Source organism: Cyprinodon tularosa, unplaced genomic scaffold (assembly GCF_016077235.1).
Source record: "Cyprinodon tularosa strain WSP-4 unplaced genomic scaffold, ASM1607723v1 ctg30, whole genome shotgun sequence".
Taxonomy (NCBI): Eukaryota; Metazoa; Chordata; class Actinopteri; order Cyprinodontiformes; family Cyprinodontidae; genus Cyprinodon; species Cyprinodon tularosa.
Window position 1 is genome coordinate 7,483,394 of NW_024039008.1, and position 15,477 is coordinate 7,498,870.

Here is a 15,477-nt window from a genome sequence, read left to right on the forward strand (position 1 = left end):
AGAAACATGTGTTGGTGTTAAATCCATAATGAGTTGAATAGCTTCTAAAAACTCAACTGGAGAAGGTGCAGAGTGTGGCTTAAAACTGTCCCGTTTTAGCAGAAGGCCTGTCTGTCCTTGAGGGTCGCTGTCCTGCAGGTTTTAAAGGTTTCCCTGCTTTAGCACAGCTGATTCTGATTATTGCAGTTCAGCAAAAGCCTTTTAATCAACTATGAATGAAAATCAGCTGTGCTGGAGCAGAGAAACCTCTAAAACCTGCTGGACAGAGGCCCTCGAGAACTGACTTTGGGGATGCATATCTCAAATATAATCTACTTCTTTAGGGCAACACCTCCTATCTGACCAAGAAGCTTGTGGGATACACTGAAACCTGGTTTTGTCTGGACAGGACGTCACAGCTGATGCCTGATCTAATCCCAGTCACGCTCTGAACCCAGATATCATTCCTACAGTCCTTCCCTTCTCTTTTTACTCCACACTCTCTCCCAGCCCACATACCTCCCACATCTGACGGATGCTGGTGACACTGGTGTTATCTCACTTTCAATAACCCGCCTCAAGAAAACCAGTAAAACGTGGATCGATTACACTTTGTTTTCCCAGGGTTCAAGACCCGTTAGGTAGGATTTACTCCAGTAGGAGTGACAGACGATAAGTGTATGAAAATGATGGACAGGCTTAGCAAGAGTAAGGTCAGGTCAGGATAGGGTGGCGGGTGCATTGCTGGGAGAACAATGCCCAAACACTGCAGCTGATCTGGGTCCGTCTGCCTACAGAAGTTAGGTAAGTTCTGTTCGATCATATCAAAGAAATATAAGACACTGGGTTGTGTGTAGGACTGCGTGAGCTCATGACTCGTTTACACCACTTGAAATACTTTGTAGATCATGACATGAAATAATTTTTCCATGACACCTTGGACAGAAAGTGGCAAATCAAACCAACCAGCTGGAAATGACTGTAGAAACCAGTATTTTAACTGGGATATTTCTCTAACTTATAAACTAAAGATTTCAAATCATCTGTAAGCTGCACCCAGCAGTTGTTTGGTATTTAATGAAGAACCAGGATTGGAAGGATTTCTTTACTAAGTTCTGTCTGCTTCTTCTCTAGCCATGTTCATGTTTTCTCTCTTAGATTTATTTCCGTTCTCCAGCTTTTCCTTTTATGTTTTTCCACCTCTTCACCCTAAATAGCTTTTGGATTGCTTTGGTGAAACAATTGTCCTGCTGAATGGCATGTCACACAATCACTGCTTGATGCGATTCACACACACACACCCACAAACACGTATACTTGTTCTGCTATATGTAGAGGACCATGAGTTGACTCCCATTAATTTTCACTCATTTTTAACCCTTTCTATGCCCTAACTCTAAACGTAACCATCACCAATGCCTACCTCACCCTAACCCTAACCCAATTGACACCTTAGCCCTAAACCTAACCATTAAGAAAAATGGCTTGTGAGGACCAGCAAAAATGTCCTCACTTTGCAACAACTTGTCCTCAATCTGAGGGTGAAATTGGAAAAATGGTCCTCACTCTGAGGGCTAGACAGGTACACCCACACACGCATGCATATGTTATTTCTGGCTATCCTTCACAGGGACTGTGCTTTGATTTCCATTCATTCCCCATTTATATCTATGGCAGATTCTCACCCTTAAACCGGGCATACACTGTGTGATATTTTCAATTGTTGCACGCAGCTACAGCTTTAAAAGTTCACAGTTCACAATGCATGTTCGCACACTGTGCGGTGCGACCCTCTGCTGCGACCTTAAGATGGCCGACTGATTTCTAAACATGTTTGATGTACTCCCGACCTTTACAATTCCTCGGGAGGTGGTCGTGAGAGGCTAATTGCTCCTCGTTACCTCCTGTTTATTACACGGCGCAGAACGCACCATGATGAGGCTGAAAGTCGGCCTAATCGAAAAAATTCTTGCACGACTGAAGAATCGGCCCGAAAAGGGCAAAAAAAATCGTATGGTATATGCCCGGCTTAACTCTACCCATAACCAGTGTATACCTAAGCCTAAAACTAACCTTAACTCAATTCAGACCTAACTCCCAAAACGCAATTACCCATAAGCCCGCACAAAGTAGCATCTTATAAGGAAATTGGCCTTACACTCTCCCAAAAAAAATATTCGGCCGCAAACTTACATAGAAATACCCTGTTGCTTCTGTCAGCAGTAGATTAATCAAAGGCCACAAGGTTTGGAGAGTATCTGTCCTGTGTTCTCCTGTGTTTTATTGATAGTACTATATATATATATATATATATATATATATATATATACCGTATTTTCACGACTATAAGGCGCACTTAAACGTCTTTTTTTCCCCTCAAAATGTGCGGTGCGCCCTATGGTGCGGTGCGCCCTATGTGTGTTGTAACTGCGACTTTTGAGACCACCTCATTGAGGAGATGATGAAAGAGTGGCTGAATGTAAGGAGACCAGGTGTTTTTTTTCCACTCCTCGCCATCGCTGTTAATATGTAACTCCATGCGTGCCCATCTCACAGCTGATGTGAAAAACATGGGGAAACAAATTAACCCTGTGCTCGCTGTTCAACCGCTCGACATCGGTGTGAACCGGACCCAGCAGGTGCAGCAGAAGCAGCGAGTTTACATGCAAAGTCAATGGTTGACGCGCATATAGGTGCAGCAAAAGGTCCTGCACCGCGTTTTGGTGCAGCACGTCGGGAGCGTTTAAGCATCTGACGCGCCGCCAACGCGCTGCTGCTGCTCGACATGGAAAAATTGAAGTTTTGCTGCTGGACGCGCCGCATCAACCAATCAGAGAAGCTGATCTGGGAGCTGACAGCGAGACAGACAGCGCTCTGATGACATATGATATTAACGCAAATGAAAAGGCTCGGTGGATGCGTGGCTGAGACAGGTGTATGTGAGAAGACTAGGTGGTTTTTTCCACGCATCACCATCGCTGCGTGCCCATCTCACAGCCGATGTGAAAAAAAGATGAATCAAATGAACGCTGTGCTCGCCGTTATCCCGGGGGTCTGACAAAGGAACTTCCACCGCTCGACATCGGTGTGAAGCGCCCGTTCACAGTAAGGCTGCGAGCGGCGTGGGAGCGATGGATGACAGACGGAGACCACAGTTTCAGGATAATGGGAAGGCAGCGCCGGGCAAGTTACGCCACAGTTTGCGGATGGATTGTAGATGGACTGTGTCTGCTGGCTCTGTTGTTCAAGCTTTTGCAAAAGCCGGCATTATTTCTGAGGAGCTGCGCTGCACGGAAAGTGACTCTGACAGCGAAGAAGGGGAAACTGGCATGTCTGATTTAGCGCAGCTGTTTTATTCAGAGGAATGCTGAGGATAACAGAGGATGATGACTTTGATGGGTTTGATTAATACTTTGTAATAAATACATGAATAAAGCACAATCATACTCAGGTTTGCTCCCGCTCTATTTTTCTACCTGAAAGCTTAATTCAACAGCAGCGTCTCCTCCTCTTCAGCGCGGTGGCTGGCAGGTGTTTTTTCATCTAAATAATCTAAATCTTGCAGCTATTTGCTGTGATCAGTGGGAATAAAGTAGTTTTAATATGTTTTTAAGTGAGAAAGTCCACCTGAAAACTTAATAATTGCAGTCAGTTCATCCAGATTATCTATTTCTGTCGGAGGCGCTCAGACCCCCACATACCAGCGGTGCGCCGACAGGAGAAATCCTTTCGTTCACCGCGGCTGCTGGCAGGTGTTTTTCATCTAAATAATTTTAGCTGCAGGCACCAGGATACCGGTAATAAAAGCGAACATATTCTGTCGGCAGGTTTCAGGATTTTAAGTTAATTTAGGAGTGACCACAGCGCTGTGTCATCTGCGATGTGTCTGTCTCACGGCCAGCTGCCAGGTTTGATTAATACTTTGTAATAAATACATGAATAAAGCACAGTCATACTCAGTTTTGCTCCCGCTGTATTTTTAAATACGCAGTAGAGCTATTTAAAGGTAGTAGAGGACATGCACCTGTATATAAAAAATGCGCCCTATAGTCCGGTGCGCCTTATGTGTGTGTTAAATACAGAAATGGGACACATAACTGAGAGTGCGCCTTTTAGTCCGGTGCGCCTTATGGTCGTGAAAATACGGTATATATATATATATATATATCAGTGCTGTCAAAATTATCGCGTTATTATCGCGTTAACGCAAGGCCATTTTAATGGCGATCATTTTTTTAACGTGAGATTAACGCTATGTGGTTTTATGGTACAATTTTCCAAGTACATCCCGCTGCAGCCTGCGGGAAGGCGGGGCTATTTTCCCCCAGTCTATGCATTTCTCATAGGCTTCGAGAGCGGAGCTCCTGAAGGGAAAAAGACGCTCATACACTGGGTGACGCTAGTGCCTTTTCTTTAAGCCCCACCACCAACAAACAAGTTGAGTGTCTGGTAACTAGTAGCAACCTGAAATACGCTGAGAAAACAGATTACTGAGGTGAAATGGAATCTGCTACGGCACTCTTGCTGTCTGTGTACGCCACAGGTCGGTATCGTGTGTGTGTGTGTGTGTATGTGTGGGTGTGTGTGTTCTCATTTTTGTTAAGAGGCTGAAAAGTAACTTTCTAGAGCATAGACTACCTCCATCTAGTGATGTCGGTCTATTGATTTTGATGTATTGATTGAAAATTGTTCATTATTATCTTGGTTAATTAACATCTAATGTTAACTCTACTGCATTTTATAGCAGTAGGGTAAAATGCTTGTCTTTGTTCAAAAGACTGTATTAACTGTAAAGACTGTCTTTTACATCAGCCTGTTTTCAGGGGCTTTTTTTGGCTACATATTTGTTATTTTTTGCTACATGCCTCCCCATCTTCTTGCCATATGTTTCTATGGCATAAATCAGTGTCTGTGACCTGTTTTCATAAAAAAAAAGAACATTGGCACAAACCTAGCCTGTATGTATTTTTTGTATGTCATCGAGAGTATTTAAATGACTTTCAATCAGAAAAAAAATGTGTGATTGAAATGCGATTTATCGCGAGTTAACTTAGGCATTGATGCGATTAATCGCGATTAAAAAAATTTAATCGATTGACAGCACTAATATATATATATATATATATATATATATATATATTTTTTTTTTTTTTACAGTGTTTTATATTAAAATTATTTTGTTGATTTCATTGTTTAATTCTTTTAAATAAAAAAAGTATTTACATACATATATATATATATATATATATATATATATATATATATATATATATATATATATATATATATGTAAATATATATATATGAAAATATTATTTTTTTAACAGACTGAGTTAGACTAATTGCATTCTTTCCAATTTGCTTTGTACAATCAAATACTCTTTCCTTCAAGCCACATACAAGACCATCTGCTAGGTAAACAGTAACTCCGCCCTTCTGATCGGTACCAAACTTATAATTAAGTTTCTGTCCTGAAAGTGACATAGACCTGCAGCAGGACAAAGCTGGAATCAAACCAACAATTTTTGTTTAACAGGATGCTGCTTTACCACTTCAATAGTCACACTCAATGGGAAATCTTTTATGTATAGTTTGATTAGTCCTCTAGACTTGCTTTTAGAGAAACGGTTTCTTTCATCCACCAAAGAAGTCACACATGGAAAAACCAGGATGGTTTTTCATGGATTATGATGATTTTGAAGGGTGTCATCTCTAATTCATCCATGGGTCTGTTTACTTTTAATTCACATCACAAATGCTCAATTTTACAGGAGCTTCCTACTTGTGCCTTTTTTTCCAGATTTTTTGGGCACTATTGGCCTTTATGTGACAGTAGACAGCCAGGAAAGGGGGAGGAAAGAGGAGAAGTAAAAGTCTTTTGGGTGGGGGTCAGAACCTGGCATGGTTGAGGCAGGGAACAAGGCCTCTGCAAATGCAGGCATCCAGCCAAACTCTCTCTAGCCTGCTTTGCTCTGGAAATCCTCCACTTTGTTTCTTTCCTAATTACCTTAAATCAGGAAGAAAGAAATCTGGTTTCATTTCAAATGCAGCCCTGAAACCAGTAATGAAACGACACCCTACATTTGGAGTTATATAAGTGTTCTTTTTTAATACTGACCTTCAAAATGTCAGCTTTCACATGACAGGATGGTTTCCATTTCTGCACTGATCCTTAACTCTAAACGAGTGACGGGTATGTGCTGTGGACAACTCAGACGCTCAGGTCATTTTAAGCATGAACCACAGTAGCCAATAAACTCATCAGAAAATGTTTAATCAAATACTGACGGACTGGTTTACAACTTAAGGCGAGGCGCCGGAAACAAAGTGAAGGAGAAAAGCTGAGCTTTGAAAAGTTCTTCTATTAATAAAGATGTTTTTAAATGTTTTTATTTATGTCCATTATGACACAAACTGACCCTCTATTCACTGGATCCAGATCTGTTTGGTGAAAATGAGTCTCAACTACTGACAACAAATACAGAACATAAGAGGCTCTCCAAATCAGTATCAGTATCTAATATTATTAATGTCTAAAATTTTAACAGTTGAGTAGAAGAAAAATATTGCATGAAAATAAAATATTGTTTTTGAAGCATTTTTATGTACATTTTGTAACAATATGACCTATTTGTGGGTGGGTTAAAAAAAATCCAATAAGAGCAAAATCCGACTTAAAACATCAGCGTATTTTGCAGATAATTTGTACATTTTTTCAAGCCTTGTGGAGCCACCATCTTGAGAATTTAATATGACGAGGATCTTATTAACTGTGCTGTGCACCTGATTCTCAGAAAGCATTAAAAAAACAATTATTAAACTGCGATTGACTCTAACCAGTATAATAAGAATTGGTTATGATTTGTCAACTACTTGGTTAATTTCCGGCGTCACAAGGACACAGGAAATGTTCCCGTGAAATTTTATGTTTTTACTTAAAACTTGAGTTCCATGGCAGCCAAACTACATCAGTTTAAAAATAATTTAAAAAAAAAGAGGACCTTTGGTGAAACCCTGCTGGGATGATATTCTAATATTTGAAGGCAGCAAATGCATGGATGGAATAATTTGATTGGCTAAAAGCCAACTTTAACCCTTTTAATGCCAAATGTATCGTATTTGATACATACGGTTTCTGAAATGTTTTGCGTCTGACACCTTTTGCATAATTTAATGGTAAAAACTTTGCTGAAAATCCTATTGTACACAATCAGATATACCTGATAATAGCCAGTAGAAGACTACACAAAAAATAATCTTGACTTATCGCATAGTAATAAATTATTAATGTCAAAAATTTATTTCTGTTTTTTCTTTTTACATATTTTGTTAAAAGGGCAAATACGGAATTCAAACCAAAAAAAAGTAATTTTTCTGTTTTGTTTTATTCTTGGATCAGGCTTCAAAGGGTTAAGTCATCAGGTCTACACATTTTATCATTTTAATTATTTTATTTACGAATATCTGCAGTAGAATTTGTCCAGGTGGAATGTTTGCTCGCTAAACCGAAGTAAAAAAATAAATAAAGCAAAAAAAAATCAACTAGACAACTGCACAGGTTAAAAATTTTGGATTATAAATTCAGTGTCTAAAAACTTGAATTCTTATGAGACTGTTTCTTTTATAAAATGTGAAAACAATGGTTCTTTTATATTGTCCAGGGTAACTTATCATGGACCCAAAGGAGAGCAGGTCAGGGAACTACGGCAGATAAAAAGATTAATTTAACACTATTATGACAGAAGAATCCAGCGATGGTATCCTGTGAGGTTATATAAAGTACTGAGGTAGGAGTGGAGAATGTCGTAAAATGCAGCTGTGGTATTATGGGGATTTGGAACAGCTGTGAAGGAGGCAGGCAAACAGGCAGACTGTTAGAGCAGCGCTTCCCAAAGTGAGGTGTTTTTTACAATCACTATGAGGTGACCACTGAGTTATTGAATTCTTAAATACCATGAAATAAGAAGATATAACATTTAATTATTTGGTTACAGGATTTAAATATGAAAACTATAATGTAGCATATACAATTAAACAATTAAATGTATCAAGAAATATAAAAAAATACATTCAATTGACTCATTAAATAATTAAATATTATTCAAATATTATGTTTTCAGAAATTATTATAATGAGAACTTTATTTCATGCACATAAACATAAGGTAAAGTAATTATTTATTTTAAGGGCCCTTTAAAGAGTAAAACAGTCATATGAATTATTGACTTAAATATTGAAGAAATTATGTAACTGTCACCGTATGATTTAGGTTTGACTCTATTCTGGCAAAATTGTCACAGCCTTTCTAATTACAGAGAAAAAGGCAGATAAAATAAGTTTCTATCCAGGTTCTTTCACATGTTTCTGTGTTTTTTATTGGAGGTGGATCAGCTCTTCCAGCTGCAGACTTCAGTTTTCAAAGTCCCCTGAAGCAATGTTTCTATGGGTGGGACCTAAAGCCACAGACAGACAGACTGAAAGGAAGTAAGACATTTATTCAGAAATCAGCTTTCTTTGCAGCTTGATCGTTTAATTCATATATATATATATATATATATATATATATATATATATATATATATATATATATATATATATATATATATATATATATATATATATATATATATATATATATACATACCATTAAAGTGTTTTGATCCTGTTCAGTTCTATTTATCAGAGGATTCGGGACTATGAGGTCCTGGACAGACGGAGGACAGTGACGGCTCTGAGGGCAGGCGAGGACAGAGCCATCCTGTTGGGCCTCAGCATGGTGATTTTCTCTCTAATGATGTACTTTGTCCTCGGTATCACCATACTGCGGTCTTACACTGACAGGTAAGAAAAAATAGCAGGATCTATACTTCTACTTAAGTAACTAAAGAGCAAATAGCTCATTAGTTTAGAATTTTATTTAAAAGTAAAGTTCATTTTAAATCATATTATATATATATATATATATATATATATATATATATATATATATATATATATATATATATATATATATATATATATATATATACACACACACATATGGCATGCCGTTTAGGAAATTATTATCATATTATCATATATACTGACAAGAATATATTGAACGAAATTTGAATATTTTGAAGGATTTCCTGAGAATATTGAATGAAAATTTAATATTTTGAAGGATTTCCTGAGAATATGGAATGAAAATTGAATATTTTGAAGGATTTCCTGAGAATATGGAATGAAACTTGAATATTTTGAAGGATTTCCTGAGAATATGGAATGAAACTTGAATATTTTGAAGGATTTCCTGAGAATAGGGGCGGGACTTAGATGACATGGGGTGTGGAGTGATGACTGATAGGTTAGTTTGCCTGGAAAAACATTCAGGAATCGTTGGGACTAGAAATGTCTTCTTATTTTTTCAGTTTTTAAGTAAATTTTCAATTTTGAAATATTTATTTTTCCCTTTACATTTTGTTTATTTAAAAATTAAATGAAGATTGACTGAGGTTTATGGCTCAAATTTAGCTCCATAGCATCTTGTTTTCAAATAAGTGGCTAAAACTGGAAGATAAATGGAAATAAAGGTATTATACCAGAGTAGTGTTTTCTTTGTAAAGGAAATAGTGATAAAAGTGATAAAAGTGCAATTGTAAAAAGCAACAGCTCCTTTTTGTATCTCTGCTTCTGTCTCCTTGAACCCCAGTGGGCCTCAGCAGATGGCCGCTCACACTGAGCCTGGTTCTGCTGGAGGTTTCTTCCTAACCCTTTTCCTCTCCACTGTCGCTTCAAGCATGCTTAGTGTTAGGGATCGCATATGAGTCAATGATTCGATGCAATCAAAAGGTTTTCCTTAGACAGAAACCTTTGAATCAATCTGACTGGATGATCTGGTGAACTGTAAAGTGCCTTGAAATGACCTTTGTTGGGAATTGGCGCTATAGAAATAAACTGAATTGAATTGATTGCAACCAGACAGTTTAAAGACTTGTTTATGCCGAAGTGCTAAAAAATGTATTTCACACCCCTGATCTAAAGTGATTGCTCTATAATTGCTGCCATTTATCTCTGCAGCAATCCTGTCCCTGTTATAAAGAATAGAAATTGAACTTTATTGATCTCACAATGGAAAAAACAACTCTCTGCATTCAACCCATCTCCTTGGGGAGCAGTGGGCTGCCATTGTGTGGCACCCTTGGAGCAGTGTGGGGTTAAGGGTCTCGCTCAGAGAACCAGAGTGCAGGCTGGGGGGATCAAACCAGGTATTTGCAACCTTCTCTGAGCACAAGCGCACTGCTTGAAAGAAACAAAAAAATTTCCCTTGCATTACTATTGGGGTGATGTGTTCCAGAGTCTGTGAGCTTTCCATCACACATAAGTTTTAGCATCTAGCCCAGCAAATTCATCTCACCTGTCCAGGACATCATCTCCTACATGCTTACTGTCTAAAAGTAAAAAAATCTTAAAGATGACTCTCTCTGACAACCTTAAGGATTAGTTTTCCGCAGGTTTTTCACGTATGAATAGCTTGTTTAATAATGTTTCGAGGGTGCTTGGTTATATGGAAATTAATTTCTTCTTCAAGGTACATGAATACTTTTGAAATGCACGTTAATGCACGTGAAATGCATGTTAAAAATGACTGCCCTGGTCTCCTCAGTGTGTGGACAGAAGAGGATAGCTGCACCATAGTGAACTCCACCATAGTATGGGATGTAAACTGCTCATACAGCTGTGGGGTAGACTGCTGGAAGCGTTCCCGTTACCCGTGTCTCCAAGTCTATGTCAGCCTAAACTCCTCAGGAAGGCTGGTGAGATTGCTGCACAACGAGGAGACACAGAGTGGCAACCCTGAGGTAAGCAACTGCAGACGCTGCAGGTGTGGAGTTTGAAATCAACAACAGACATATTACTTTAAAGTGTTGTCTCTGTAGCCCGGATTTTGGTTGATTGAACAAAAACTGCTGGATTTATTTCATTTGACTATAGCGTAAACATCGAGTTTCAATTGTTAATTTTCTGTATCTCGATAACCTTCTTTAAAATGACCGACTGTGATTCTACCATTTAACTTGAGATATAAGGCGCACAGTAAAAACCATCTTCACTTTATATCTTTTAAGAAAACATAATTTAACATGTTACTGTAATTTCTTAGTTGCGCAAGTGTCAGGAAGTAACTGCTGTGATGAACCAGCAACAAGAAAACAGAACAATGTCCTAAATTATTTCCCTAAATCTAACCATATATGAACCATCATTATTATATTTTCCTTTCTATCCAGTAAGTTCTGAAAGTTTGATTCGGACTAATTGCGCAGCCCTGTTAGCTTTGCAGTATGAGTAACTGTTGGAAAGTCAGGGTGCCTGGTGGCACAGTGGCTTTACAACATGGTGATTATGGGTTTGTTTTCGTAGCCTGAGGCCTTTTTTGTATTTGTAACGATCTTGGTTCTGTTATTTTCCTCTAAGTTTCAAGTTCATCCAGGTTTTTACTTGTTTTCTAGCTTTATTGGTGTCTGGATTAATTTCAGTTTCGTAGGTTTTTCTTTGTCCTCTGTTGCCCCCTTGTGTTTTCTTTTCCCTTGGCTTCCTCATCAGCTCTAGTCACACCTGCTCCTTATCAGCTCGTTAGTCCTGCCTTTGTTCAGTCAGCCATAAATACACTCCCTCTGCAGTCCCTCGTCTTACTTCATCCTACCCTGGCTCCTCATGATTGTTTTCCCCTGATGTCTCTGTGGTTCTGGTTTGTGTTTAATTCTTATGCTGGTTTTTTGGATTCCTGTTTTGATTAACATTTTTAAGTTGGATTTTTTTGGATTCCTGTTTGGCTGCCTGTCATCCTTAAACCTTCAAAGATCTCACCCCTGCCTCTCAGCTTCTGCTTTTGGGTCCTCACAAAAACCTTAAAACCAAATCCTGACAGTATTACCATAATATTTAAGCATTAGTCAAGGATATACAGTAGAATGATACATTGAAAACATACGGAAATTTCATTTATCCGACTGAATCCAATGATTTTTTTCTCTTTGTTTGCTTTTTTAGTGTTTCTACATTCCAAAGTGCCACAAGAACTACGCTGCGACACACGCTATAGTTCAGAACATTTCCCAGCGACTCAGGTCTCAGCATACAGTCCAGTGTTACGTCAACCCGACAGAGAAGACAGGGAGCGCCATCATGACACAGATTTATGGTCGAATCGCTGTCTTTCACTCTTTATTTTGGCCAACCTTCTCTTTGATTGGAGGATCTGTGATCATCGCCATGGTGAAGCTAACCCAGTACCTCTCCGTCATGTGTGAGAGACTCAGCCGCATCAAAAGGTGAAGCCTACGAGGCGGCGGGTTTCAGATCGGAGCTCAAGGACTAATTTAAAGGTTTGATCGCTCCGTCCGACTCAGTGATCAAAGAAAAAAGGGACGGTAGAAGACAGCTGACTGATGGATGACATCTATGCAGAACAAAGTCTATTTCAAAACATCAAAAATGTGTTCCTGTTTTTTTTTTGTGGTTCACAAACAGTAGGTTTTAATTGAGTTCATTTGAAAAGTACTTTATAATTGCAGAAAGCAATCATGGCTGCAGCTCATTAACTTTGACTCAATTTTAAATTACATTACTAACATGTCTTTATTTGTCTTTAGTTCAGTGGATCAGAGGATACATAACGCCATCTTTTTATTGCACCTTTAAGCATGGGAAATTATTGGTGTCAGTAATTAAAATTAGTCTTTTTCACACATTGCTAATTCATGTACTGTCACTGTGGAAGGTACACCTAGTGTCAGGATTGGTGGATGTAATTGTTGGATCCTAATACAGAATAGAAGAAGGCAGGCAAGAATAAAAATACAAAATAAAAAGTCTAGAACTGATCATTAAGGAAACTCAAGAACCAAAAACCTATGAGACTCTAGATAGGAATAAACCAGATGATGAGGATCTAGCAATGATCAACTGAAGAAACTGGTGTATATATGGGGAATATAAACAATGCAAGGACTAATTAACTGATAGGGAGCAAGCAGAGGGTAATTTAAAAAATACAACACTTTAATATATCACAACATGGAAAAGGAACCAATGACACAGATTGACAATCAAACTGTAACTAAATACTTAAAAAGAAACTTAAACAGAGGTCCACTACGGGCAGAATCATTACACCTAGTGGGACCTTTAGTAGGTATTCAAGTAAATGTCTAAACCAAAGCAAATACAGCAAAGTGTATATTTACAGTAAAGATGCCTTAGTCAATCAATCAATACTAAAAACAGAACTATTTCCACTTGTTTTCTAAGTGGATGTGCAAAGAGGCATAGCTGCAGGGTGGCCAGTCACTCACCATCCCTGTGGTCGGCCTGATGAGGTGTTTTGTTTGTATGTGGAGGTAAATCATCATCTCTGAATTAAGGAGTTCCCCTCTAAAGGTAGCCTTGTGAGACCATCCTGATCTCACGAGCTTTCAAGATTTCACTCGCTAATCAGTCTGGAGACTCTCCGTTGAAGAAAATTTGGAGCCGTTCACCGAACGAATGTCCAATCAGCGTTGGCTTTGAGGCGGGTTGAGGTGTGACGCAACGAGAAGCGCGACAGTTCAGTCTAAAGAACATGGCGGCTTCAGCCGATGAAACTAGCGTTAGCGTGGCTATCGAGCAAGTTTTATCGGAATTACAGAGTATTTCTTCACTGAAAGAAGAGCAAAACACTGCTCTGGAGGCTTTTCTCGGAGGAAAAGATGTTTTTGCTCTTCTCCTGACTGGTTTCGGCAAGAGTAGCCTGGCTGTTAGTACGTCATATGCTTCGTTGATCTGATTGGTTTATTTGGCCCGTCTATCACCAACATAGGCCAATCAGCTAACCAGTATTTTCGCCCCTTCCCAAAATTACTTCAACGGAAGGTTTCCAGATGGATATGCGGAGCAAACCCATCTGGCGGAGTCAGGTTACTCTAAAGCGGAGGTCTTCAACAGGGGGTCCGTGACCCCTAGGTGGTCCACGGAGGTACTGCATGGGGGTAGCAAAAGTTTTGTTGATTAGACTTTTTTTTTTTATATTCCCCCTGTGCAATTTTTTTTTTCCCAATAAATAATATGTCTTTAAATACACATTACCATGAATTCAACACACTGTATTGAACAGATAAATTTAGGCAGAAGATGTCTTTCAGTTATCAATGCACATCCGAATCAGAAATATTCTAATAATCTAATAATCCCAGGGCGAAATTACTTTCGTTACATGTCTCAATAGGTCATACAGTGACTATAGGATCGGTTTGATTACACAATTGTATACAATATATACAATTAAGGGGTCCCCGCTCCATCTCACCGTCAGTTTAGGGGTCCTTGGCCTGGAAAAGGTTGAAGACCCCTGCTCTAAAGGTGCCTTCACACAGAAGTAAAGAAATAAAACAACTGATTAAAGTTGACTTGGAAGAGGTTAGCAATACAGTGAAGAGGTTTTTTAGGTGCCATTAGAACTAGACATTTGGACATTTGGATCCCTAGAAGGCAGATAGAGGCTCCTTCTATTGGATGACTCTGAGAATCATATATATATATATATATATATATTAGTGCTGTCAATCGATTAAATTTTTTTAATCGCGATTAATCGCATCAATGCCTAAGTTAACTCGCGATTAATCGCATTTTAATCGCACATTTTTTTCCTGATTGAAAATCATTTAAATACTCTCGATGACATACAAAAAAATACATACAGGCTAGGTTTGTGCCAATGTTCTTTTTTTTAAATGAAAACAGGTCACAGATACTGATTTATGCCATAGAAACATATGGCAAGAAGATGGGGAGGCATGTAGCAAAAAATAACAAATATGTAGGCAAAAAAAAGGCCCTGAAAACAGGCTGATGTAAAAGACAGTCTTTACAGTTGATACAGTCTTTTGAACAAAGACAAGCATTTTACCCTACTGCTATAAAATGCAGTAGAGTTAACATTAGATGTGTTAAAGAAAAATGATTATTTTTAGTCTTTAATACAGTTAATCTTATGGCATGTGTAAAAACTCTCACTTGAACATATTTGTTAATGTTGAACAAGGTTGTGTTAATGATTTAAAACTAGGCTATTGAGGGGTAAGTATTTAGAGCATCAGACCATAAAATTAGTATCTCCTGGGGGCGAACATTATTTAAGCCTGCAGGAGAGATTTCTGCTTGGTTTACAGAAGGTCAAAAGTCTTCCAGAATAAACAACCAGGGATGGTGTGAAACTGAATCAGGAAAAAGGCCCCCCGCATTCCACAAGCTGTCTGTGAAAGCTTATCTTGTGTTTTATGACCCTAAGAATTCTAGATGCCAGGACAAGCTTTCCGCTTTTTCTTGTTAAAACAAAGAAGCAAATGACCCCAGATGTTTGCAGTAAATTAGGTAATGCTCTAGGCAGTGTCAGAGATGGCTTCTGGTTGGAGGACCAAGGGCCAGCCTTATTTGAATAAATTAAATACAAGAGGATAAAACTTTATACATAGAAGT

General features: G+C 38.5%; 1 protein-coding gene across 1 annotated transcript; it reads left to right on the plus strand.

Annotated features, from left to right (window-relative positions):
- The first annotated feature begins 484 nt into the window (after window positions 1-484).
- LOC119787724 (calcium-activated potassium channel subunit beta-2-like) lies at window positions 485-12,457 on the plus strand. Its single transcript, XM_038291753.1, has 5 exons — window positions 485-783; window positions 8,362-8,463; window positions 8,650-8,820; window positions 10,625-10,820; window positions 12,013-12,457. Exons 2-5 carry the CDS (start codon window positions 8,414-8,416, stop codon window positions 12,295-12,297), a joined length of 702 nt encoding a protein of 233 aa, XP_038147681.1. The 5' UTR covers window positions 485-783; window positions 8,362-8,413; the 3' UTR covers window positions 12,298-12,457.
- Window positions 12,458-15,477: the final 3,020 nt, after the last annotated feature.

Coding starts and splice junctions, on each gene's coding strand:
- LOC119787724 (XM_038291753.1), top strand. CDS start 8,414: ATGTTTCTATGGGTGGGACCTAAAGCCACAGACAGACAGACTGAAAGG. Junction 8,464..8,649: donor GACAGACAGACTGAAAGGAA/GTAAGACATTTA, acceptor GATCCTGTTCAG/TTCTATTTATCAGAGGATTC. Junction 10,821..12,012: donor CACAGAGTGGCAACCCTGAG/GTAAGCAACTGC, acceptor TTGCTTTTTTAG/TGTTTCTACATTCCAAAGTG.